We start from the raw sequence: 26,687 nt of genomic DNA, 5'->3' as shown, positions 1-26,687 counted from the left end.
ATTTTCATTCCTCATGATGCCATCTATTTTGTGAAGTGCACCAGTCCCTCCTGCAGCAAAGCACCCCCACAACATGATGCTGCCACCCCCGTGCTTCACGGTTGGGATGGTGTTCTTTGGCTTGCAAGCCTACCCATTTTCCCTCCTTGGTAATTATGACCAAACAGTTCTATTTTTGTTTCATCAGACCAGAGGACATTTCTCCAAAAATTACAATATTTGTCCCCATGTGCAGTTGCAAACCGTAGTCTGGCTTTTTTATGGTGGTTTTGGAGCAGTGGCTTCTTACTTGCTGAGAGGCCTTTCAGGTTATGTCGATATAGGACTCGTTTTACTGTGGATATAGATCCTTTTGTACCTGTTTCCTCCAGCATCTTCACAAGGTCCTTTGCTGTTGTTCTGGGATTGATTTGCACTTTCCGCACCAAAGTATGTTCATCGATTGGAGACAGAACGCGTCTCCTTCCTGAGCGGTATGGCGGCTGTGTGGTCCCATGGTGTTTATACTTGCATACTATTGCTTCTACAGATGAACGTGGTACCTTCAGGCGTTCTGAAATTGCCCCTAAGGATGAACAAGACTTGTGGAGGTCTACATGTTTTTTTCTGAGGTCTTGGCTGATTTCTTTTGATTTTCCCATGATGTCAAGCAATGAGGCACTGAGTTTGAAGGTAGGCCTTGAAATATATCCACAGGTACACCTCCAATTGACTCAAATGATGTCAATTAGCCTATCAGAAGCTTCTAAAGCCATGACATAATTTTCTGCAATTTTCCAAGCTGTTTAAAGGCACAGTCAACTTAGTGTATGTAAACTTCTGACCCACTTGTGATACAGTGAATTATAAGTGAAATAATCTGTCTGTAAACAATTGTTTGAAAAATGACCTGTGTTATGCACAAAGTAGATGTCCTAACCGACTTGCCAAAACTATAGTTTGTTAACAATAAAGTGTATGTAAACTTCCGACTTCATTTGTAATAGTGGCAAATTTGCAAACCAGGCCCATCTGGCACTCCAGGTAGACTAGTATGTCAAATAATGTTTGAACCCAGGTCTGACCCTTGTTCCCTCTCCGCAGATCAAAAAGGAGGATGTGCTGAAGAATACTACTCTGCAGTATTCTACACCTTTGCCCTGTCTCTGTATCGAGGTAAAGATTCTTAACTGATCATTATCTAGTTAGGTCAATCTTTATCTACCATTTTATCTTCTTGTTGGATAATTTTGTTTGACCTTTATGTAATCAAATGTCTATGACGATCTGGACTGTCTTGTGGAAATTGTGATGTTACAGTGCATTCGAAAGACCCCTGAACTTTTTTCACATTTTGTTACGTTACAGCCTTATTCTAAAATTGATTACATGGATGTTTTCCCTCATCCATCTAGACACAGTACCCCATAATGACAAAGCAAAAAAAGGTTTTTAGAAATTGTTGCAAATTTATTTTAAAAACTACAAAAATATTACATTTAAACAAGTATTCAGACCCTTTAATCAGTACTTTGTTGAATAACCTTTGGCAGCGATTACAGCCTCGAGTGTTCTTGGGCATGATGCTACAAGCTTGGCACACCTGTATTTGGGGAGTTTCTCCCATTCTTCTCTGCAGACAATCTCAAGCTCTGTCAGGTTGGATGGGGAGCGTTGCTTAACAGCTATTTTCAGGTCTCTCAAGAGATGTTAGATCAGCTTCAAGTCCGGGCTCTGGCTGGGCCACTCAAGGACATTCAGAGACTTGTCCCAAAGCCTCTCCTGCATTGCCTTGGCTTTGTGCTTAGGGTCTTTGTCCTGTTGGAAGGTGAACCTTTGCCCCCATCTGAGGTCCTGAGCGCTCTGGAGCAAGTTTTCATCAAGGATCTTGCTCTGCTCATCTTTCCCTCGATCCTGACTAGTCTCAAAGTCCTTTTTTGCTGAAAAACATCCCCACAGCATGATGCTGCAACCACCATGCTTCACCGTAGGGATGGTGAAGACGTGACCCTTGGCATTCAGGCCAAAGAGTTCAATCTTGGTTTCATCAGACCAGAGAATCTTATTTCTCATGGTGATGAGAGTCTTTTGGTGCCTTTTGGAAAACTCCAAGTGGGCCCTTCATGTGTTTTTTCTTCAGGCCACTCTACCATAAAGGCCTGATTGGTGGAGTGCTGCAGAGATTGTTGTCCTTCTGGAAGTTTTTCCCATCTCCACAGAGGCTCTGTCAGAGTGACCATCAGGTTCTTGGTCACCTCCCTGACCAAGGCCCTTCTCCCCCGATTGCTCAATTTAGCTGGGCAGCCAGCTCCAGGAAGAGTCTTGGTGGTTCCAAACATCTTCCATTTAAGAATGATGGAGGCCACTGTGTTCTCGGGTACCTTCAATGCTGCAGAATTTTTTTTATACCTTTCCCCAGATCTGTGCCTCAATACAATCCTGTCTCGGAGCTCTACAGACAACTCCTTCAACCTCATGGCTTGGTTTTTGCTCTGACATGGACTGTCAACTGTGGGACCCTATATAGACAGGTGTGTGCCTTTCCAAATCATGTCAAATCAATTGAATTTACCACAGGTGGACTCCAATCAAGTTGTAGAAAAACCTCAAGGATGATTTTTTAAATTAAACCTTTGTTTAACTAGACAAGTCAGTTAAGAACCAATTCTTATTTACATTGACAGCCAAACCCACACAACACTGGGCCAATTGTGCGCCGCCCTTTGGGACTCCCAATCACGGCCGGATGTGATGCAGCCTGGATTCGAACCAGGGACTGCTGTAACGCCTCTTGCACTGAGATGCAGTGCCTTAGAGCGCTGCACCACTCAGGAGCATGATCAATGGAAACAGGATGCGCCTGAGCTCAATTTCGAGTCTCATAGCAAAGGTTCTGAATACTTATAGAAATAAGTTTATATTTTTTATACATTTGCAAACATTTCTAAAAACCTGTTTTCGCTTTGTCATTATGGAGTATTGTGTGTAGATTGAGGATGTTTTATTTAATCCATTTTATAATAAGGCTGTAACGTAACAAAAAGTTGGAAAAAGTCAAGGGGTCTGAATACTTTCTGAATGCACTGTATATATTTATCCCACAGGGCTGGTCTGCCACCTCGGATGCACCCAGAGTTCAAGTCTTTCCCTTCAGAGACCGTGAGTGTCCTTCAACTTCTGTTACACTGCATGTTTTATTAATTGGTTGGTTGGTTGATTGTGAAATTTGCAAGATTGTCAGTGCATTGCTTTTGACCGCGTCTCTTTTCTCCAAAGATCTGGAGGAGTTGTGGTCCGGCATTAACTTTGACCCGGTGGAGGAGTTGTTGTCATGGGAACCGGTGTGTCCTGTTTCTGCGGTGATCTCACTGTGCCAGAAACCAGGGAACAATGAGTGTGACGATCTGGCTGGTTCATCACAGACCCTCAACAGGGAAAAGGTTAGGTGCCTCTATCAATCAGCCTCACATCTGTACCTCTGAACTCCTTCACAGTTAAAAGGCTGTTTCAAAGACAAAAGACTGATATGACATAGAAACAGTCAGGCACCAAGGCTATATAACCAGATGACTCTTTTACAAGAACTAATATAGATTCAAGCCCTCATTTAACGTTCCTTTCAGATAACATTCTCCACAGTGGATCCACACCCACAGCTTTGCATAAAGGTAAAACACCAACTTTGCCTGCGGTGTCTTCAACGACTGAATGCACTTACTATCTGAACTTTCCGGTACATATCCCCTTTGAGTGTGCAGAACAAATTCATCTAACAAATGCATGCTCCTGGCTGTTTTATGTACAGTTTACCACAGATTCTGGATCCTGGATCCGGTGTCCCTTTGCAGATGGGAATTTCCAAGGTAATAGCTCTCTGTAAATAGTGTGCATATATTTATCATAAGTGATTCGTCTGAAGTTGTGAATGACGGACTTTTAAGTGGAAAAGGGTACCACAGTTTGTACATCAGCCAAACCCATAAACCCAAGGATAAGAAACCACCCACACTCTAGTATTACACTAATGCAATATTATGGCACACCTGGATTCAAATAGCATTTTTTAAAACTTGACACAATGGACCAACGGAATAGTACCAGAAGTGCAAACCCCATCCATTTGGCACTCCAGGCATGCTGAATCAAACTCTCAAACGTTTTTGAACGAAAACAAATACTATTTGAACCCAGGTCCGTTATCTAGTATTACCAATATAGAGTCGTTTTAACACAATAATTTTTTCCCATAGGGATTTTAGAAACTTAAAATAAGAGCTGCGTTTCATATAGGCTTACCCTGGTGTGATGTTTTGATAACCGTGTAAATCTCTCTAGGACAAGGTGACTTTTTTCAGCATATTTGCCTGTATTGACCATTTACCCCCCCCCCCCCAAAATGAAATGCTCATTTGCTATCATAATGAACTACAATTGCCATGATAATCTGGATGAGACTGCCGAATTGAGGCAAAGGTAAGAATCTCTCGATTAACTATTTAATGTTAGCTAAATGTAGTAATGAATAAATAGGGTACATTTATTTAAATGGACAATTCTGTGAACGGTCTTGTGCAAGTTTTAAATTGACACAATACCTGTTAGCAAAGGTATCGACCAGAGATGACATGCAGGAGCTTGCAGGGATTTGTAGTTTTGAATGATGTCTACTTTGACGCTAATTACCATTTTCAGGTCTGAGAAAATCGAGCCGAAAATATTGATAAAAGTCACCTTGTCCGATAGAGATTTACATGGTTATCAATACGCCATGCCAGGGTAAGCCTACATAAAACACAGGCCTTATTTTAAGTGTTTCTAAAATCCCCTGTGGGGGAAAATGAATGGTGGAAAAACTATTGAAAGTTTCCCTGTTTGACCGCTAGGTTTTATGGGTATTATGACACCTCCACTATGGGGCTCTATACTGCAGGTGATCATACAGTAAGTAATGTTGAATGATGCTATTGCCTTACTCTCCAGCTTGGGACCTGGGTGTCGACCAGCAGCGGCTGGTTTTAACGTCACGGGTCAGAGCACCCCTCTCTCTTCATGTGTGTGTGAAGACGGGGACCTCTGGATGCCACCCAGAACACACACTCCCTGTACAAGTGGTAAATACATGTCTATCTGCACCTAATTCTTATCATAGGCAACAGTACTAATTATTATTTTTTTAAATAAGGGTGTTTGCTTACTATGAAGTCTGCTGTATCAAGGAGCTGTGTTGACTGTACGACTTACTTCCCCAATAACCAACCAAAAATCATCACTCAACATAAAAAGGGAACTAACAAATGAGTCACTGACAACCAAAACTAAACCAGGTGGGGCTTTAAAATAGGTTCTGAAAGGCATCAATGGGCGTGCCTACTGAGTGCTGGCCAAGCTCGAGTAGGGTCTTAAAACCTGTTAGGGCTAGGGGGCAGTTTTTGCACGGCCGGATAAAAAACGTACCCGATTTAATCTGGTTACTACTCCTACCCAGTAACTAGAATATGCATATAATTAGTAGATGTGGATAGAAAACACTCTAAAGTTTCTAAAACTGTTTGAATGGTGTCTGTGAGTATAACATAACTCATATGGCAGGCCAAAACCTGAGAAGATTCCATGCAGGAAGTGGAAATCTGATTTGTGGAATCACCTTCAACACTTTGCCTATGAAACACACCGTGAGTTTAGCACTTCCTAAGGCTTCCACTAGATGTCAACAGTCTTTACAAAGTGGTTTGAGTCTTCTCCGGTAAAAACTGACCGAATGAGAGGCCTGGAAAGTTGGTCATAGGGGGATGGCCATTACTACTATGACGCGGGCGCCCGTGGGTACCCTTTCGTTCCGAAACGTTTAGTAAGACAATGCAATCGTCCGCCTTGAATATTATTGAAGCTCTGATTGAAAAAGGCCCTAAAGATTTATGTTATACAACGTTTGACATGTTTGAACGAACGTAAATATATATTTTTTGCACATTCATGATGACAAGTCCCGCGCGCTTCAGTACATTATGAGTAGCCTTCGGAACGCGCTAACAAGAAGGAGCTATTGGGACATAAATTATTAACTTTTTCGAACAAAACTACATTTGTTGTGGACCTGGGATTCCTGGAAGTGCCTTCTGATGAAGATAATCAAAGGTAAGGGAATATTTACAATAGTATATTTGATTTTAGATGGTTCCAAGATGGCGCTAACCTGTATCGCCTTTTCTGAGCATAGCACCTCGTTTATTGCAAAGTGTGATTTCCCAGTAAAGTTATTTCTAAATTTGGCAATGCGGTTGCATTCACGAGATGTTAACCTATAACTTTTTTTATGACAATATTATATTTGACCAATGTTTTCGAATAGTAATTTTGTAAATTGTAGCTCTGATTCACCGGAAGCATTTGAGGGAAAATGTTTTCTGAACGTCGCGCGCCGATGTAAAATGCTGTTTTTATATATAAATATGAACTTTATCGAACAAAAAATGCATGTATTGTGTAACATGATGTCCTAGGAGTGTCATCTGATGAAGATTGTCAAAGGTTAGTGCTGCATTTAGCTGTGTTTTGGGTATTTGTGATGCATGCTAGTCGCTTTGAAAATGGCAGTGTGATTATTTTGGGCTGGGTACTCTCCTAACATAATCTAATGTTTTGCTTTTGCTGTAAAGCCTTTTTGAAATCGGACAACGTGGTTCGATTCAGGAGAGGTGTATCTATAAAATGGTGTAAAATAGTCATATGTTTGAGAAATTGAAGTTATAGCATTTATGAGCTATTTGTATTTCGCGCGACAGCGATTCCACTGGCTGTTGACTAGGGTGGGGTTCCCAGACAGGTTAACACCCACCATGGATGCCCATTAGAGTTGCCTGATACAGTCAAACTAAAAGAAAAGAACCCCCACCAACTTAAGTTGAGAGGGAGGGGTAGGAAAGAGAAGGAGAGAGACCGGGGGAGTGGGAGGGATAAGGGAGAGGGTGAGGGTTTAGGAAAGAGGAGGGAGGCAGGGAAGTTTCTCTACCATTAACCTTCTTCTGAACACCTCCAAAACAAAGGTCATGTGGTTTGGTAAGAAGAATGCCCCTCTTCCCACAGGTGTTATTACTACCTCTGAGGGTTTAGAGCTTGAGGTAATCACCGCATACAAGTACTTGGGAGTATGGCTAGACGGCACACTGTCCTTCTCTCAGCACATATCAAAGCTGCAGGCTAAAGTTAAATCTAGACTTGGTTTCCTCTATCGTAATAGCTCCTCTTTCACCCCAGCTGCCAAACTAACCCTGATTCAGATGACTATCCTACTCATGCTAGGTTATGGAGACATCATTTATAGATCGGAAGAAAGGGTGCTCTCGAGTGGCTAGATGTTCTTTACCATTCGGCCATCCGATTTGCCACCAATGCTCCTTATAGGACACATCACTGCACTCTATACTCCTCTGTAAACTGGTAATCTCTGTACACCCATCGCAAGACCCACTGGTTGATGCTTATTTATAAAACCCTCTTAGGCCTCCCTCCCCCCTATCTGAGATATCTACTGCAGCCCTCATCCTCCACATACAACACCCATTCTGCCAGTCACATTCTATTAAAGGTCCCCAAAGCACACACATCCCTGGGTCGCTCCTCTTTTCTGTTCGCTGCAGCTAGCGACTGGAATGAGCTGCAACAAACACTCAAAATTGACAGTTTTTTATTTCAATCTCTTCATTCAAAGACTCAATCATGGACACTCTTACTGACAGTTGTGGCTGCTTTGTATGATGTATTGTTGTCTCTAGCTTCTTGACCTTTGCTGTTGACTTTTCCCAATAATGTTTGTACCATGTTTTTGTGCTGCTACCATGTTGTATTGCTACCCTGTTGTTGTTACCATGCTGTGTTGTAATGTGTTGCTGCCTTATGTTGTTGTCTTATGTCTCTCTTTATGTAGGGTTGTGTCTTTCTTGTTGTCATGTGTGTTTTGTCCTATATTTATGTTGTATTTATTTTTTATATATTTTTTATCCCAGGCCCCATCCCCGCAGGAGGCCATTTGCCTTTTGGTAGGCAGTCGTTGTAAATAAGAATTTGTTCTTAACTGCCTTGTTAAATAAAAGGTTAAATAAAATAAAAGTTAGAGAGTGAAAGTAAACATGGAGCAAATCAAACAGGTAGATACAAAATAAAAGTCTTTCTAGTCATTATCACGTCCTGACCATAGAAAGCTGTTATTTTCCATGGTAGAGTAGGTCAAGGCAAGACAGGGGGGTTTTCTAGTTTAGTTTTTCTATGTTGTTATGTTCTAGTTTTGTATTTCTATGTTGGGTTTTGTTTGGGATGATCTCCAATTAGAGGCAGCTGGTCATCATTGTCTCTAATTGGAGATCATACTTAAGTAGGTGTTTTTTCCACCTGGGTTTGTGGGAGATTGGTTTTGAGTTAGTGTATGTTTCTACTCTGCGTCACGGTTTGTTGTTTTTGTTCATTCAGTTTATTGTGTATGTATTGCATAGTTTCACAGTGAAAATAAAATGTGGAATGACACACACTCTGCACTTTGGTCCGCTCCTTCCTACGACAGCCGTGACAGAATCTCCCACCACCAAAGGACCAAGCAGCGTGCCCAGGAGAAACAGGAATAGACCTGGGAGGAAATTCTGGACGGGAAAGGAGCCTGGAGTCCGACTGGGGAGTATCGCTGTCCGAAAGAGGAGATTGAGGCAGCGAAAGTGGAGCGGCGATATTACGAGGCACTATACCAACCACGAGGCAAGTGCGAGAGGCAGCCCCAAAATACATTTTGGAGGGGGCACATGGGGAGATTGGCAGAGTCAGGGTGGCGAACTGAGCCAACTCCCCGTGCTTACTGTGGGGAGCAAGTGACGAAGCAAGCACTGTGTTATGTGGTGATGCGCACTGTGTCGCCAGTGCGTATTCACAGCCCGGTGTGATCTGTGCCCGCGCCCCGCATTTGTCGAGCTAGGTTGAGCATTCAGCCAGGAAGGGTGGTGCCAGCTCAGCACTACTGGTCTCCAGTTCGCCTTCTCGGTCCAGGATATCTTGCGCCGGCTCTGCGCACTGTGTCGCCAGTGCGTATTCACAGCCCAGTGCGTCCTGTGCCAGCGCCCCGCGTTTGCCGGGCGAAAGTAAGTTAGCATCCAGCCAGGATAGGTTGTGCCAGCTCTACGCTCGACACCTCCAGTGCGCCTCCACGGCCCAGTATATCCTGTACCTGCCCCACGTACCCGGCCTCCAGTGAGTCTATCCAGCCTGGTACGCCCTGTGCCTGCTCCTCGCACTCGCCCTGAGATGCGTGTCACCAGTCTGGCGCCACCTGTGTCAGCCCCACGCATCAGGCCTCCAGTGCGCCTGCCCAGTCCTGGGTGTCCTGTTCCTGCTTCCCGCACTCACCCTGAGGTGCGTGTTACTAGTCTGGCGCCACCTGTGCCAGCCCCACGCATCAGGCCTCCAGTGCGTATTCCCAGTCCAGAGCTTCCGGCGACAGTTCCCAGTCCGGAGCTTCCGGCGACAGTTCCCAGTCCGGAGCTTCCGGTTACAGTTCCCAGTCCGGAGCTTCCGGCGACAGTTCCCAGTCCGCAGCCTCCGGCGACGGCCCGCAGTCCGGAACCTCCTGAGACGGCCCGCAGTCCGGAACCTCCTGAGACGGCCCGCAGTCCGGAGTCTCCAGCGGCGGTCCGCAGTCCGGAGTCTCCAGCGGCGGTCCGGAGTCTCCAGCGGCGGTCCGGAGTCTCCAGCGGCGGTCTGCAGTTCAGAACCTCCAGCGGCGGTCCGCAGTCCAGAACCTCCAGTGGCGGTCCGCAGTCCAGAACCTCCAGCGGCGGTCGGCAGTCCATAACCTCTGGTGATGATCCACGGTCCGGTGACACAAAAGCGGGGGGATCAGCGGGCGGAGCGGGGGTTACGCCCCGAACCGGAGCCGCCTCCTCTGCTGGAGGATCCGCGGGATAAGAAGGTTCTACATACTGCACCGCCATAGACATTTGTCTCCCTCCCTAACCCTCCCTTTGTTTTTTAGTTTTTTTTGTTTAGGTGCGTTCGGAGTCCGCACCTTTGGGGGGGGGGGGGTACTGTCACATCCTGACCATAGAAAGCTGTTATTTTCTATGGTAGAGTAGGTCAGGGCGTGACAGGGGTTTTTCTAATTTAGTTTTTCTATGTTGTTATGTTCTAGTTTTGTATTTCTATGTTGGGTTTTGTTTGGGATGATCTCCAATTAGAGGCAGCTGGTCATCGTTGTCTCTAATTGGAGATCATACTTAAGTAGGTGTTTTTTCCACCTGGGTTTGTGGGAGATTGGTTTTGAGTTAGTGTATGTTTCTACTTTGCGTCACGGTTTGCTGTTTTTGTTCGTTCAGTTTATTGTGTACGTATTGCATAGTTTCACAGTAAAAATAAAATGTGGAACGACACACACGCTGCACTTTGGTCCGCTCCTTCCTACGACAGCCGTGACAGTCATAAACTTTTGAGAGTTAAACTGCAGCCTAGCTCTTCCAACATCTCTCATGCCAACTGGAGCATTGGCTCTGCAGCTCTTAAATATCACCTGTGCCAGCACAGGTGAAACTTAACGAGGCGACAGGTGCAACACATCCTGACCACCGAGGACGACTCCAATCAGCGTGCATGATCAACTTAAAGGGGAACTACACCCGCTGATTTGGCCCTGTTTTTTGGCTTGCTCCTCAAGAAATACTGGCGGCCATGACAGGCCATGCAAAAGTAATTTGCTCCTTACCACCACCAAGACACACCCATCTGTCAGAACCTTGCCCACAGCTGTTTCCCCCCACTCAATCACAACAAAGAAACCTCCTGCAGGTTGAGTTCAATAACTACAGGCAGATGTACAGTATGGTGAGATTCTGGAGGAAACTTGAATAGGTCAGTAGCCTACAGAACAATATGAGAAGAATGAAATTGCTGAATTTGTGTAGATATTCTAAACTACATGTTTTGACAACATTCAGGTCCATGTAGAATAAACAACCCTTTCCATAATACAATAGAAGCAGTGTTCTGCTAATGTAACAATGTGCACCTTTCATGTCATTCCCAGCTGGTACAGATACTGTGCCTATCAGCATTTTGTCTGGTGGTAATGGGGCTACCTTGGCAAACATGTCAGAGTGGTCATATCTTCCTGTGTGGTGTACCATATACACCAGGAGTTCACTGATCCTGGTGGAGAATACAAAGGGTTTCTGCCTCCCCATATTGACTGATACATTCAAATCAATAATAAAAAAAGACAATACAGGTAAAAGTTGTCTTGTAAAATGTTCATGCCGAGTGCCAGTTCTCTCTCCATTCAGATACATCAGTATCAAGCCCGTTTGTCAGTCTGGACTTCATCTTAAATGTCTCCATAGTCACTCTTCTATTACCAATGGCAGTGAGGATAGGTAATATCTGACACACAAACAGGTACAATGTTGAAGTTTGAATAGGTCAAGTGACTGAGGCTGCCATCTGGCAAAAGCATATCCAGTTCATCTGTAGAAATAGGCAGAGTTGAGGCAGAGTTGACACATGGAATGAAAAGGGTGTTGCTATTACAAGACATTTGTGCTGTACTGTATTATCAGTAATCACCTCATGGTGGATGTTTTGAGTGTCAGGTTTCTCTGAATCTCAAGCATCTGTCAACACATACACACAGTCACTGTTCTGATAAGACCTATCTCTAACTATGGCAGTTAGAGATAGGTCATATCTGACAAAAACATATACTATGTTGAAGTCAGACTAAACCTACCAAATTCTGATTTCCCGATCGATGACCGTTGGTGAGCAGGCAAGAGGTGAGGTCTTTGCCAGAGCCCCACTGATGGGCATAGCAACGTAGATCAGCTCCTGACCCTTCATCAAAGATACTGGTCGGTCACACACACACACACAAACACACACACATGGTGGGTTATGATTAGCCTGGTGAAACCAACCTGATCGCTCCATTCCACCTTTCTATTACACTTCAGATACAATAAAAAGCTAAATTGAATGCTGGACACAGGCTAGGTTATGCCCTGGACATTATATGGACATTCTAAGAAGTAGAAAATAAGCAACAAATAATGTCAGTTTACATAAATTATGTTTCACAATAGGTTATCAAATGTATCAAAGTAATGAAGTGGGTCATTTTGTAAAAATAATGAGCCTGTGAAAACTGGGCGTCTCTCGAACAACTGCAGCAGTCAATCGTATGAGGTGGTGTTGACTGGGAGGGCCTGTGACAGTGTGATGTAATAGACAGCCAAGTGGTCAATTGCATTTAGTTCTAAAGAAAGGACAAAGGTTTTTGCTATTGCACTTGAAAATCAAAATTAGTTTTATTCTGAGGTCTGGAACGCCGTTTGGATCTTTCCGCGTCAAAAAAGTTACACATCAAATAAGCTTGTTGACCAATCAGGACCTGAATATGACTGCATGTCACATAATTTAACACGTTCATAATGTTTTTACATAGTTATTACACATTGATTACACTATCACTCGTATTTCATATGTCACAACGATTCACCGATACGTATGCCATGATGCTGGTAAAGTTTTGTCTCGCGCAGCTTCCGAAGGAGCAAGGACACACTTCCCCAAGCTCTGGACAGTGCTGGTCATAAAAAAGCTAGCTAGCTGAAGGATGCAAACAATGTTATTTCCCAAAAACATAGCAAAACGACAATCTGTTTCAGTAGCTATAGTTAGCTAACTAACTACCTAGCTAGGTGTCATCATCTAAATTACTTGTAATTTATAAGACATTTCTTATTTCATTATTGGGGGTCGGACCCACCTATGTGAAGCTAGCCACAATAAGGAATAGCCACTAAAATGGAATTTTCAGTTTGCGTGTCATTGACAGTGATGCAAATGAATACAAATAGTGGAATTATGCCATAATTGAATAGATCATGCAAAATGAGGTTGGAATGTTGTTATATAAATTCAACAAAAGACAATAATTGTTAATTTGAGAAAAATCTGTTGAAATCACACTGAACGTATTAGATTTTAGAATTGCATTGGGGTCATACTTATTTCACTGTACAGCCTTCACTATGGATTGTGGATCAATGAGATATCAGTCTACTCAGGGACACCCAGGGAACATTATTGTCGTAGCTCTTATTGCGGGACTCTAAAACCACTGAATTGAGCCACATTTATTGTACCAGTCAACATACTATGTATTGAATACTATTCCAGAGGAAAAATAATACAAGGTGGATGTTTTGGAGTCTGATAACTCTGAAGACGACGTTGGGAAAAAAGATAGCTAGTTATTTTTATGAACTAAAGTTCAACAACAAGTGGCTACCTAGCTAATACTTACTCACATGGATTCCTAAATCATTGCTAAGAATATTGAAAATGACTGCAGTTTCTACTGGTCATTGTTTTCAGGCTGGTTGCATTGGTTCTTGTTAGGTACCAAGCTAAAGATTGCTAGCTACCGCAGAAGTTGCTAATAACATCTGTATCAAAGATATTTGCAAACATTTTTGATCCTGCTCAATTGATCCTGATCTTATTTCAAATGCTCACACAGACTTTTTCCCATTCGGTCGAACAAATAATGCCTTATTACCAATGCGGTATTGTAAACACATTTTTCGTGGTCGGTTGTGCTTGTTTCCAGACTTTTCTTTTTTGTACAGCTTTGACAGTGCTACTGATCATGGTGGTGGAGCTTGGCTTGCACGGAAAAATTCAGCACACACAACATTCTATAATAGAATTGTGTTATTTGACCTGACAAATTAAAAGCTTATTTGACACGTCAGATAGTGTTATTTGACGTGTATAATTTTTTTGACACGCAAAGACCCAAACTGCGTTCCATAGAAAAGCTGTGAAAATAGCAAGTGAACAGTAAATGGGACACTGCTGGACATCTTATGATACATTTGCTCTTTCTGGTAGGTCCCAGCATCCGTTCATAACCAGGGGATCAGTCTGGCACCCAACTGTGCACATTGTCTAACAGAAAAACAGTGTCAACAATTGTCATCATGCCTCAATTATAAAACATACTGTAGCTCGAGAAATAACGTAATCTTGTTAGGCAGCTAATTCTATGCTTTACAGATGTAAAAGTACAGACTGCATTTGAGGAACAATGGGAGAGTAATTCTGAAAGTTGATAAACTTGTAAATTCAAATGGTGACTTGCATAGTAACAATATTATAAATTGTGTAAATATAAATAAGATATACAGTATGTACAAGAACAATAACAATATCAGTGATAGAGGAGGTAGTTATATGCATACAATCAGGGGTAAAGTGACTGAGCTGCAGGATAAATAAAACAAATAGTTGGAGCAATAAATGGCATTTGTGTTAGGAGAGAATCATTTGATTAGAGGCACCGCAGATAGTGCTGATGACTGGTCTGTCCAAACCATGCATGAACAAGGGAATCTATATTCGGAGAGCCTGTTTCTGTCCTGCCCTTGACTTTGGTGCAGGGCATGTGACGTCCATAGCCTCTTCGTCGCAAAACTCCCTGATCATCTCAAAAACATACATTTGTCTAGCTGTGTCCAGTCCAGGTGGTGGTTGTACAGGCAGACCATCTATGGGAGGAAGGATGTAAGCGTTGCGCAGCAGCTGAAACCTGGCCCCGATAGTCCGAACGCTCCTTGGCGACAACACCAGGCTCAAGAGCATCGAAGCTGTAAAACAGGAAATCAAAAAATGAAGACATTACAACCCGGCACTACATCAATTCACCTCCCAAGTTTAGATAAGAACAATAACCCCATACAATGCAATGAAAATGATATTCACCTGAAGTGCTGGTACTGCTTGAACTGTGGCCACGGCCTGAAGTACAGAGTCAGGTGTTGTTGCCAGTCATCCTCAAGTCCAACCAGCTGTGGGATGTTGACCCCGATCACAGTGCTGTCCTTCACAACACCAGCAATCTCAGACAAAGTGTTCACTCTGGTCTTTCTGAAGCGCTGCTCGATGAGGCCGAAGCACCAGTCGGGGGCAAACTCGGTGTTGCCTGCGATCAGGAAGTGAAGGTCCAGACTGTGGGGGAGCTTGTGCATGGTCCGCCAGGCACAATACCAGAGCACAACCTTGTTCTTGTTTTGGCCACTGCAGTTATCACAATTCAGGTCCACATGTGTTTCCCCAACTCCGTAGTTGGTGAAGAAATGGTGCATGTAGTTGATGACTGCGCTGCTGCCTTTGTTGGATGACATGCCTTCATCAATCAAGTAGTTGACTTGTTGTGGTATTCCTTCACAGCAGACACCAAACAAGCCACACTTACGAGGAGTTAAAAAGTAGATGGGACCTGGCTGCATAGGGTCAGAAGGATAGTGTACCTGCAAACAACAAAGTAACATTAAGATGAGTTAATGAAAGGAAAATGTAACGTAAAACGTAATTTTTTTAATGCATCATTATCAGGTAAGTTTCACTTACCTACAAATGTGCAGAGTAGCAGCAATGCATACAGAAACATAATCTTGGAAACTGGAAGTTAAAATGATAACACACAGCCCGACTACACATACCTCTGGAAAATACAGAAATAATGTGAGATCAATAAAAGTAGTGCCAATCATGTTGGAGGTCAATTAAATAATCAAAATGTGTTGTTTATGCTTCACATACCAAGTGTTGCCATCGATTCCTAAACAATGAAACATCATCCCAGTCCATTGAGTATTAGCAATACAAACCGATTGTCATAGCTAGCTAAAGTTAACCAAATTGTGGGAGATTGGTTGAGAGTTAGTGTATGTTTCTACTCTGCGTCACGGTTTGCTGTTTTTGTTCGTTCAGTTTATTGTGTATGTATTGCATAGTTTCACAGTGAAAATAAAATGTGGAACGACACACGCTGCACTTTGGTCCGCTCCTTCCTACGACAGCCGTGACATCTGTCCAGTTAGCATAAATACCACCACATTGTCCAAATATGCCTCAGCATTTTCCAGACCATGTAGCCCGATGTGCATGAGCCTTTTAAATGTGGCTCCGGCATTTCGTAACCCGAAAAGAAGATGAAGGTAGGAAAACAAACCATCAGGAGTGAGAAAAGTAGACAGCTCTTTTGCACGCTCAGTTAGAGGGAACTGCCATTATCCCTTCAGCAGATCGAACTTGCTAACGTACTTAGTAGCACCAACACGGTCCACACAATCATCAACCCTGGGAAAAGGGTACAAGTCTGACTTAGTAACAGCAATGAGTTTGAGAAAATTGGAACAAAAGCGTGGAGACCCATCCAGCTGATGTACCAATATGCAGGGTGAACTCCACGGACTGTTGCCATGTTGTACAATGCTGTGCTCAAGCATGAATTCTACCTCACTACAGAGTTTCTCTCTCTTTTCAGGATTGATTCGAGTCCCCAACGTGTCATGCTCTAGTACATTTGACTGAGTTGGCACATCTGAAACTAAACCCTGATATTCTAAAAGCAGTACAACAATTTCATCTTTCAAATCAAAATGTATTGGTCACATACACATGTTTAGCAGATGTTATTGCAGGTATAGTGCAATGGGCTCACTTCGCTACACATCCGGAGACAAGTGTGCCAAAAAAACCCCAGGTTTTCCAGAATCTCTGCTTTACTCAACCGTCCCACAGGCACAGGGTGTATTAGGCTTTCCTCGTGCTCTCAAGGAAATACTGGGCTTTCTTCATGCTCTTGAGGAAGACTATAGTCCACGTTGACTACAGGTTTTCACCGACTTCTCCGCCCGATCACAGTGGGAGAAGTATGGTTTCAACATGTTGACATGACACAGTAAGTTTTTTCCCCCTATGCTCGGGTGTGGCGATGAAGTAATCCAGGTATTTTAAAAAATATATCTTTATAGGGGTAAGGGCCTGAAAAGTGAGCTTACAACAGTGACCCCAGATTCTTGAACAACCTCCCGTGCTACAAATAGCACTAGAGGGACCCTTTCATCCCAGTCTTTCTCGAACTCAAAGCCGTAAACTCTCAACATAGACTTCAAAGTCTGATGAAATCTCTCGAGCATCTTGAGACTCTGGGCGGTAGGCACAAAAGGGGCAATGGGTAACACCCAACTGCTGTAGTACTTGCTGGAAGACCTTTGACATGAAATTAGAACCTTGGCCCGATTGGACTACACGCAGAAGTCCAAACGCTGACAAGAACACCCTCCAAAATGAAGGATGGGCTACCCAAGTGTCTCGCAGTATCTTCACAGGCTGTTTACCAGCATCACCTTTGTTTCAGACATGAACCTATCTGAAACAAAGGGTTCATACACATCTAATCCAAGACTTAACGGGCATGAGTGCTCCCACAAAAATAAAGCTTTTTCTGTGTAATTTTTCTGTTTCAATTTAGGACACAGGGACAGTGGCTGTGTCCGAATACCCATACCAGCGTACTAATACTTAAACTGCATACTCTTTACTCATCGTTGCATTCTATTTAGCATGTATCGTTTAGTAAAAAGTATGTAGTATGCCACAGCCGCAATACAGTAGCGGCTCCTGATTGGCTGAGTAGATGGGGTGGGGCCGATTTTTTCCAAATTCAACAGACATGCATCGCATTAACCAGCCTGATAATAGCTCATTTCCAATTTGATGAATGTGTACGAATACATTGGTGTAATCATTCTAATCTGGTCCCTGCAGCGTAGGCTCAAACCGGTGTGATTAAAACACTTCATTAGAAAGTCTAGTTATGATTGTCAGCGTTTGAATAGGCCACACTTTTTTCACAGTAACATTTAGCACAAACAGTCTTTATAATGTTATGTCCTCAATGTGACCTTTCGGTTACTGGCCCAATGTTCTTAACCGCTAGTCTAATACTGTGAAGAACTGACAAACACAATACTAGGTAGTACATGAAAGATACTATAGAGAGAGGGAGGGGACACACCTGAACAGAAGTACAACAGAAGCCGTAAGAGAATCTGTTTCTTCTTCTAAAGCTAACTGACATGTTTTTGTATTCTGTTTCCTTTTACAGGAGAGTGTTTTGAAGTATACTAAAATGTTTTATGTCTTCCTTTTGCAGGAGAAATCTGCTCATCTCAACCTGACTGTGGATGTATGCCTACCAAACACCTGTGTCCAGGTAAGATGAATACGGTTCATGTAAATGTTTGTACATGTATAGATTTCACAGGGATTTGATATTGATTGATAGATGCATATTCTATTCCGACAGGTGAAGAGGCTTAACGTAAAGTATGCTGTCACCATCCTTCATTGCCATATACGATGCTGTGAGTGTTGTGACTTTTTGACCTATTGTACAGGGGTTTATTAAGAAGATGTGAGCTCATTCAAAACTCTCTTCAGTTCAGCCTTGTGTGACCATTCAGCTTTGAGTGACCGACTGGGTTCTTACAGGGTCTCCGACAAGACCGTGTTAGCCCACAAAACCGTGTTAGCCCAATGAGCTAAACCCAAGGTATTGGCAACTAACACAAGTCTTCAGGAAATCTAGCAAGCCCCAGGCAAGGTTACTCATCACGCTTGTGTGGTTCACCTTACCTCTTTCATTACATTAACTCATTCAGAATTCTCAAGGAGGCAGGCATTCTCTTATTCAGCTGCACTCCACCTTCTTTAAACTGGAATCCTGGCATGCACACCTTGCCTTGGCCCCTATCTGATACAAACAACGTTGACTTCACAGCCTAAGTATCTTTTGTTTGAGGCTGTGTGTGTGTGTGTGTGTTGAACGAGACTGAACACGCCAAATGTACAGTGCCTTCAGAAAGTATTCATACCCTTTGACTTATTCCCCATTTTGTTGTTACAGCTGGAATTCAAAATGGATTACAAAAAAAATTCTCACTAATCTACACACACAATACCCCATCATGGGAAGTGAAAACCTGTTTTTAGACATTTTTTAAAAGTTATTGAAAATGAAATACATAAAAATATAATTTACACAAGAATCCACACCCCTGAGCCAATACATGTTAGAATCACCTTTGGCAGTGATTAGAGCTGTGAGGGTTTCTGGGTATTTCACGCCCTGACCATAGAGAGCCCTTGGTTCTCTATGGTATAGTAGGTCAGGGCGTGACTGGGGGGTGTTCTATGTTGTTTATTTCTATGTTGGTGTGCTTGGTATGGTTCCCAATCAGAGGCAGCTGTTTAGCGTTGTCTCTGATTGGGGATCATATTTAGGCAGCCATTTCCCCACTGTGTTTTGTGGGATCTTGTTTTTGTGTAGGTGCCTGTTTGCATTTCACTGTCTTCACGGTTCGTTTGATTCATTTATTTTTTTTGTATTTTGCTGAAGTTTCACGTTATAATAAAGCTGTGGAACGCAACTCACGCTGCGCCTTGGTCCACTCATTACGACGATCGTGACAGAAGATCCCACCACAACAGGACCAAGCAGCGTGCCCAGGAGGAGATGGCATCCTGGACTTACGAGGAGATCGAGGAGAGAATATCCTGGACTTGGGAGGAAATCTTGGCAAGACACGAAAGCCTGCCGTGGAAGCAGACGCAAGGAGAGAAGGGAGGACACGGTCAACGGTCCGGAACCTCCGGCAACGGTCCGGAACCTCCGGCGATGGTCAACGGTCCAGAGCTCCCAAACACGGCGTCCAGTCCAGCTCCATGGCAGGAGCCCTCCTCGGCGCCGATGCCCAGTCCAGACACGGCGTCCAGTCCCGCTCCATGACAGGAGTCTTCCTTTGCACCGATGTCCAGGCCAGGGCCGGTGTCCAGTCCCGCTCCATGGCAGGAGCCTTCCTCGGCATCAAGATCCAGTCCAGGCACAGTGTTCAGCCTGGGTCCATGGCTGGATGAGCGGTTTCTTTGGCCCGCACCAGAGCCACCACCAAAGATGGTGGATCCGCGAGCTGAGCGGGTTCTTCGTTCCACACCAGAGCCGCCCCCGATGCTGGCGGATGAGTGGGTACTTCGTTCCGCACCAGAGCCGACACTAATCACCCCTCCTACCCTCTCTATTTGGTTTCAGGTTTTGCGGCCGGAGTCCGCACCTTTGGGGGGGGGGGTACTGTCACGCCCTGACCATAGAGAGCCCTTGGTTCTCTATGGTATAGTAGGTCAGGGCGTGACTGGGGGTGTTCTATGTTGGTGTGCTTGGTATGGTTCCCAATCAGAGGCAGCTGTTTAGCGTTGTCTCTGATTGGGGATCATATTTAGGCAGCTATTTCCACACTGTGCTTTGTGGGATCTTGTTTTTGTATAGGTGCCTGTTTGCATTTCACTGTCTTCACGTTTCGTTTGATTCATTTATTTATTGTTTTTGTATTTCGCTGAAGTTTCACGTTATAATAAAGATGTGGAACGCTACTCACGCTGCGCCTTGGTCCAATCATTACGACGATCGTGACATGGTAAGTCTCTAAGAGTTTTGAACACCTGGATTGTACATTATCTGCAGACTGAACCAAGTTTTTATCTAGGATGTTGTCTGCGGTTAGCTCTATTCCATTTCTTTTTAGCGTCAAAATCTCCCTAGTCCATGCTGATGACAAGCATACGCGTAACATGAAAGAGCCACCACCATGCTTGAAAATATGAAGAGTGGTACTCAGTAATGTGTGGATTGGATTTGCTCCTAACATAATTATTTGTATTCAGGGCATAAAGTTTATTTCTTTACCACATTTTTTGCAGTTTAACTTCAGTGTTATTGCAAACAGGATGCATGTTTTGGATTATTTGTATGCTGTACAAGCTTCCTTATTTTCACTGCCATTTCAGTTTGTATTGTGGCGTAACTACAACATCCTCAGTTTTCTCCTATCACAGCCATTAAACTGTTTTAAAGTCACCATTGGCCTCATGGTGAAATCCCTGAGTGGTTTCCTTCCTCTCTGTCCAAAGTGTAATGAATAACTTCACCATGTTCATGTTTAACACTATGCAAGTTATTATCTGACTTGTTAAGCACATTTTTGCTTGCCATAACAAAGGTGTTGAATACTTATTGACTCAAAACATTTCACCTTTTAATTAGTAATTCATTTGTAAAAAAGTTGAAAAACATAATTCCACTGACATTATGGGGTATTATTGTGTGTAGGCCAGTGACACACATCTAAATGTAATCAATTTTAAATTCAGGCTGTAACAACAAAATGTGGAAAAAGTCAAAGGGTGTGAATACTTTCTGAAGGCACTGTAGCTAAATGCTTCCACTCTATTTAACTGGCTTTATGGCAAGGGTTCAGAAAACACTGCTAACATGATGGAATTCCTCATACCAACAAATTATTTATTTTCAACACATTCACGAACCACTTCAGGTTTCAAACGGAAAATAGGTTGTATTAGGAAATATTACACAGAAAGCTATAAAGATACGAACATCCTATGGCTTTGAAAAGGTGCTTGAAGTCAAAGTGTATGACCACTGTTTATATAAAACACACTGAAGTATACATTGAAGAGTCCTCCTTTTCTTTTGTCTGAAATCCACCATGGAAAGAGCTTTGATTCTGACTGCTGCTTCTCTCTTTGCTTTTCAAAGTGGACCAAGCTGATGCCCGTGCCCCTGCCATGGTTAGGCAAATCCCGGCCTTGCAAGGCTACTTGGAGCTGACCTGGGTAGTAGTGCCAGCTGTGGCCTGTCTCACTGCTGCTGTCATAGTGGCAGCTCTAGTCGTCAAAGCCCTACTAACTGGTATGTATCCACCTCTCCCTAACTGAGTGAATGATAACTACCCCTTTCACAGTCATCTAAAGCTGAGATGCTCTGCGCTGGCCTGGTTAGGCAGCATCAATCGTAGTTGCTGAAAATAATACATTCGAGCTAGCACAGTACACTAATGTCCCAGGTTTAAATGGGGTGCTGACTGATTGTGTCCTCTGTCTGTCTACAGTTCACCAAAGGAGGCACAGAAAGGGACGGGATGGGGTATGTACATTGAAACAACAAACAGGTAAGACCATTCTACCATGCATCCACTAACCATAGCACCAACTTTTTTTAGACTTTACTGTAGTATTCACTGCAGTATTTACTGTAGTATTTACTGTTAACTATTGTATAAATACTGTAGTAAAAAAAATGGTATTATATACTATAGTAATGTAGTGTTTTTGCAGACTGTACTATACTGTAATATTTACTGTAGTGGGGAGAACGCCTCAATCTGGTCCAATTAATTTTTTCCCCCCGCCTTCTAATAATTTGGCCAAGTAAAAAAACATTGACCGAGCATTTCACAATCTGACATAATGGTAGCCTACCATTTGAGATTTACATTGTAGATTATATTTTTTTTTCCTGGTTCTAGGCCAATTTAGAAGCGTTTTGAATGAAAAGCCATTTGGAAGCCAAATGTGCAAGCTCACAGAAATGAATTTGTAATGCCCATTACTACTAAAATAACACATTTTCCACAACCTGTAGGTAGGATTGAGGTCAGATCCAATACTTCAGAGCTTCTACTATATTCTATAACCTGTAGGTATGATTGAGGTCAGATCCGATACCTCAGAGCTTCTACTACATTTTATAACCTGTAGGGAACATGGGGTGTATACTTGGCATGTAGGTTTCTCACTCATGGGTGGCACAAATTGCGATATGGGGAGGGGAATGGGTTTATGCAAATGAAATAGTATTCTTCAGTATACTACAACATTCTACTATACGTGATTTAGGGATACTACAATGTGTAGTATAGTATTTTACAGTATACTACAGTTTACTATAGAATTAAATAGTATGTACTTTAGGATTCTATAGTAAACTAGTATTTTTTTTCATGTATGAACCATTACCTTAGCCTCAAACAAAACCATTACCCTAGCCCTAGTTTCATGTCCACAACCTGGTGCAACCGTAACCTTAATCTTAGCTTTTACCCTAACCCAATATAGACTCATAAAGAATTATATACCGAGTATACAAAACATTAAGACACCTTCTCTTTCCATGACATAGACTGACTAGGTGAATCCAGGTGAAAGCTATGATCCCTTATTTTTGTCACTTGTTAAATCCACTTAAATCAGTGTAGATTGAAAGGAGGAGACTAAAAAAAGATGTTTAAATCTTGAGACAATTGAAACATGGATTGTGTATGTGTACCATTCAGAGGGGGTATGGGCAAGAAAACATTTTAAGTGCCTTTGAACAGGGTATGTATTTATAGTAGGTGCCCAGGCGCACCGGTTTGTGTCAAGAACTGCAATGCTGCTAGATTATTCACGCCCAACAGTTTCCTGTGTGTATCAGCAATGGCCCACCACCCAAAGGACATCCAGACAACTTGACACAACTGTGGGGAGCATTGGAGTCAACATGGGCCAGCATCCCTGTGGAACACTTTTGACACGTTGTAGAGTCCATGCCCTGGCGAAGTGAGGATGTGGGGTTCAACTCAATATTAGGAAGGTGTTCCTAATGTTTGGTATACTCAGTGTATATCGCCATGGTTAATAATAGTGCATGCTTTTCAGAATCTCATGCTGTTGCTGTTGACCGTGCCACCCCGGGACTCCAAGACCAGACTACTCTCCATAAAGAGATACCCATACCTTACACCCTTCAGTTTGAAAACTGCGAAAGGGCTAACTTACTGCAGTTTTAATTTTGTCTTAGATTTAGTCTTAAATTAGATTTTAGTCTAGTTACATTTTTGTCATTTAATCTTTCGTTAATCTTTGTTATTTTCAGTCGACGAAAACCCGGAACAATTTCAGTCTAGTTTTAGTCACATTTTAGTCTGTGCATTTTTTTTTAGATTTAAATAATTCATATTTACATCTTACTTGCATCATGTGCACACTTAGCTCTCAATAGCCCTTCTCTGTAGGATATTCAGCGGTTAGAATCGGTCACGACTGGCTCCATGTGAACTACAATCCTGGCGCTGTTTTAACGTTTAGAAATGTCAATAATCATCAGATGCAAAATGGTTTTTGAAGCATCTTTCATATCTGAGAGAATGAATCTTTGAAATAAAAAAGATACACTTACTTACCCAGATTTGCACAGATCCATAAGCTGTGTCTCCAGTTGGCAAACTACACTTCCGCTACACTTCCTCCCCGGTTATGCTTACACACAGGTGTTCGGAGCATGCTAGATAGCTAATGAGCACAGGTGTTTGCCTAAGTCTTCTGTAAAACAAGTGCTGTAACTTTGAGATATGGCCGTGTGGGAGCACCAATCTTAACCCTATAAAGGTGTGTAGTAATTTCATTAAAAAAAAAAAAAATCTCACTGATATGAAAGATTCCTCATGTTTCTAAAACCTTACCGCAAGCGATGCGTGTTAACGTTCAGAGCGAGCGGTCGGGTCCCCAGGAAAAAGATACTATCATGAATAGGCGCTAAAGGTAGTTAGCGTTTTTGAATGGAATAGTGCACACTCAGATAGCCTTGTCCAACTAGGCCTACTATCGCTTTGTAGGCTATACCTTAGCTGGAAACATTAAAACCAATGCCAGCCATAATTTAAGGATATAAAGCCTACAAGTTAAGCAATTTAGATGAGATTTTCTCCACATCATAACCATCAGAGTAGGTTAAACAGTGCTTTCCTTGAAAATAGGAGAATATGAGCTTTCCCACAATGCCAGAATTGTTACTATACTCCTAATATTCAGCAAAAATCATTTGTTTTCCCAATTGGAAAAAGCAACTGCAACTCGCTATTGCCAACACAGATGAATAAAAGCGAACATGGCACAATAGAGCTTCTGATGTGATCAGAGCAAAAATGACCTAAATGAAAGCAAGATTTCAAATACATTATTGTTTCTAATTGAGGTTAGTTTGTTCCAATTTAAGTATCCTGTCAGCGCATCAGCTCAAAAGAGAGACTGAGATGAGTAATTCAAGTGACTGGGAGCTGTGTTTGTGGGAGAGCCAGATCAATACAACCAGCCCATGCAACAGAAAGATGTTATCGGCTAATGAGAGGATTGCATTATATATTCTGCACCGGGATGCATGCTTATAATTGGACAAAACAGATTAAAAGGAGTTTCATGTGAAATTGAATGTCCATTTGTCTCACGTGGAATTTTCGTCAACTAAAATGAAAAGTAATTGGTAATAGTTATAGTTTTTTCCAGAGCATTTCATATCATTAGTTTCATCAGGAAAAATAGGTTGTTGACTACGGAGTGTTCAAAAATGCAATGCTTAAATGCTAAATAGGAATGTGAAAATGATAAATGAATTTTTATTTTCATATCAGTGTCCATAATTCATACCACAATTGAATTACAAAGTTAAAATGAAAATAGAAAATGATTAAATGAAAATTGGAAATGGTAAACAGAAATTCTAAATAATATCGCTAAATTGAAAAAGATAAATTGTAAACAGAAAACCGTAAATGAAAATTGCATTGTGTCTGTTTTCATTTTCCAACTACTCAGTTAAACGTTTTCTCTTTTAAATTAGAATTTTCATTGTGAATGCAAATTTCTTCTTGGAGGCATGAGCCAGGAGAGCAACACCACACCCCCATACAGTAGTACATCCAAGCCATACCAGGCTCTCTGTACATTGACTTTAGACTAGTGTAACCAACACACAGCGTGTGAACTGACACAGGTCTCCAGCGCACCAGAAAAGCATAGACCTGCTAAGGTGAAGCCTAGGCATTAACTCAGGGAGCGAATGCAACTCTTCAGGTCTCAGTCAAGGTTAGACCTACTCATCATGCTATCAGGCTAAAAGGCAATACAAATGCAATTCCATAATTTTTTACCATCTTCATTCATTTTTATATAAAAACTAACGAGGGAAAGAATCACAGAGTGTTTACGGTGTTTACGGAACCATCTCAGTTACAATTCACCATCCTTTGACCTCCTCAGAGAACCTTCTGAGCGATGGCACAAATATGACTGACAGGGTTCGAACAAGGGTGTTTTGCACATCAGAAGAGCGCATTGAGTATGATGGCGCCGACAGAGATGGTCGCCTTGCTTCAGGTCCGTAGTTTTTTTAATGTATTATTTCTTACATTGTTAGCCCAGAAAATCTCAAGTGTTATTACATACAGCCTGGAAGAACTATTGGATATAAAAGCAACGTCAACTTACCAACATACCGACCAGGAATATGACTTTCCCAAAGGAATATGACTATCCCAGAAGCCGATCCAAAACAATGCGTTCACCGCAGGAGAGGCTGACACAGCGGCCTGCTGGTCAGACTTAGAAGGCAAGCACACCATACATCGCTTCCGAGCATATTACTCGCCAATGTCCAGTTTCTAGACAACAAGGTGGACGAAATTAGGGCACGAGTTGCCTTCCAGAGAGGCATGAGAGATTGTAACATTCTCTGTTTCACGGAAACATGGCTCACCCAGGATATGTTGTCAGTCGGTACAGCCACCCGGTTTCTTCACGCATCGCGCTGACAGAACCAAACAACTCTCTGGTAAGAAGAAGGGCGGGGTGTATGCCTTAAGATTAACGACTCATGGTGTGATCATAACAACATACAGGAACTTAAGACCTTTTGTTCACCTGACCTAGAATTCCTTACAATCAAATGCCGACTGCGTTATCTACCAAGAGAAATCTCTTCGATTGTAGTCACAGCCGTGTATATCCCCCCCAAGCAGATACCTCGAGGGCCCTGAAAGAACTTCACTGGACTCTATGTAAACTGGAAACCATACATCCTGAGGCTGCACTTATTGTAGCTGGGGATTTTAACAAAGCTAATCTGAGAACAAGGCTTCCTAAAATCTATTAGCATATCGAATGCG

General features: G+C 42.6%; 1 protein-coding gene across 2 annotated transcripts in view; it reads left to right on the top strand.

Annotated features, from left to right (window-relative positions):
• The window catches only part of il17rel (interleukin 17 receptor E-like), a 47,394-nt gene extending 22,246 nt beyond the window's left edge, over positions 1-25,148 (top strand). For both annotated transcript variants that reach the window (XM_029742845.1, XM_029742843.1), the window contains exons 8-18: positions 1,084-1,155; positions 3,084-3,138; positions 3,256-3,419; positions 3,603-3,647; positions 3,785-3,842; positions 4,960-5,090; positions 18,011-18,070; positions 18,164-18,221; positions 21,467-21,619; positions 21,819-21,878; positions 23,407-25,148. In XM_029742845.1, coding sequence (XP_029598705.1) covers positions 1,084-1,155; positions 3,084-3,138; positions 3,256-3,419; positions 3,603-3,647; positions 3,785-3,842; positions 4,960-5,090; positions 18,011-18,070; positions 18,164-18,221; positions 21,467-21,619; positions 21,819-21,878; positions 23,407-23,537 — 987 coding nt within the window. In that variant the 3' untranslated portion in view covers positions 23,538-25,148. The remainder of the gene's footprint in view (positions 1-1,083; positions 1,156-3,083; positions 3,139-3,255; positions 3,420-3,602; positions 3,648-3,784; positions 3,843-4,959; positions 5,091-18,010; positions 18,071-18,163; positions 18,222-21,466; positions 21,620-21,818; positions 21,879-23,406) is intronic.
• Positions 25,149-26,687: the final 1,539 nt, after the last annotated feature.

The sequence above is a fragment of the Salmo trutta genome, chromosome 40 (assembly GCF_901001165.1).
Source record: "Salmo trutta chromosome 40, fSalTru1.1, whole genome shotgun sequence".
Lineage (NCBI taxonomy): Eukaryota > Metazoa > Chordata > Actinopteri > Salmoniformes > Salmonidae > Salmo > Salmo trutta.
Note: the sequence above shows the minus strand (reverse complement) of the source record. Positions and strands in the feature narration are given on the sequence as shown.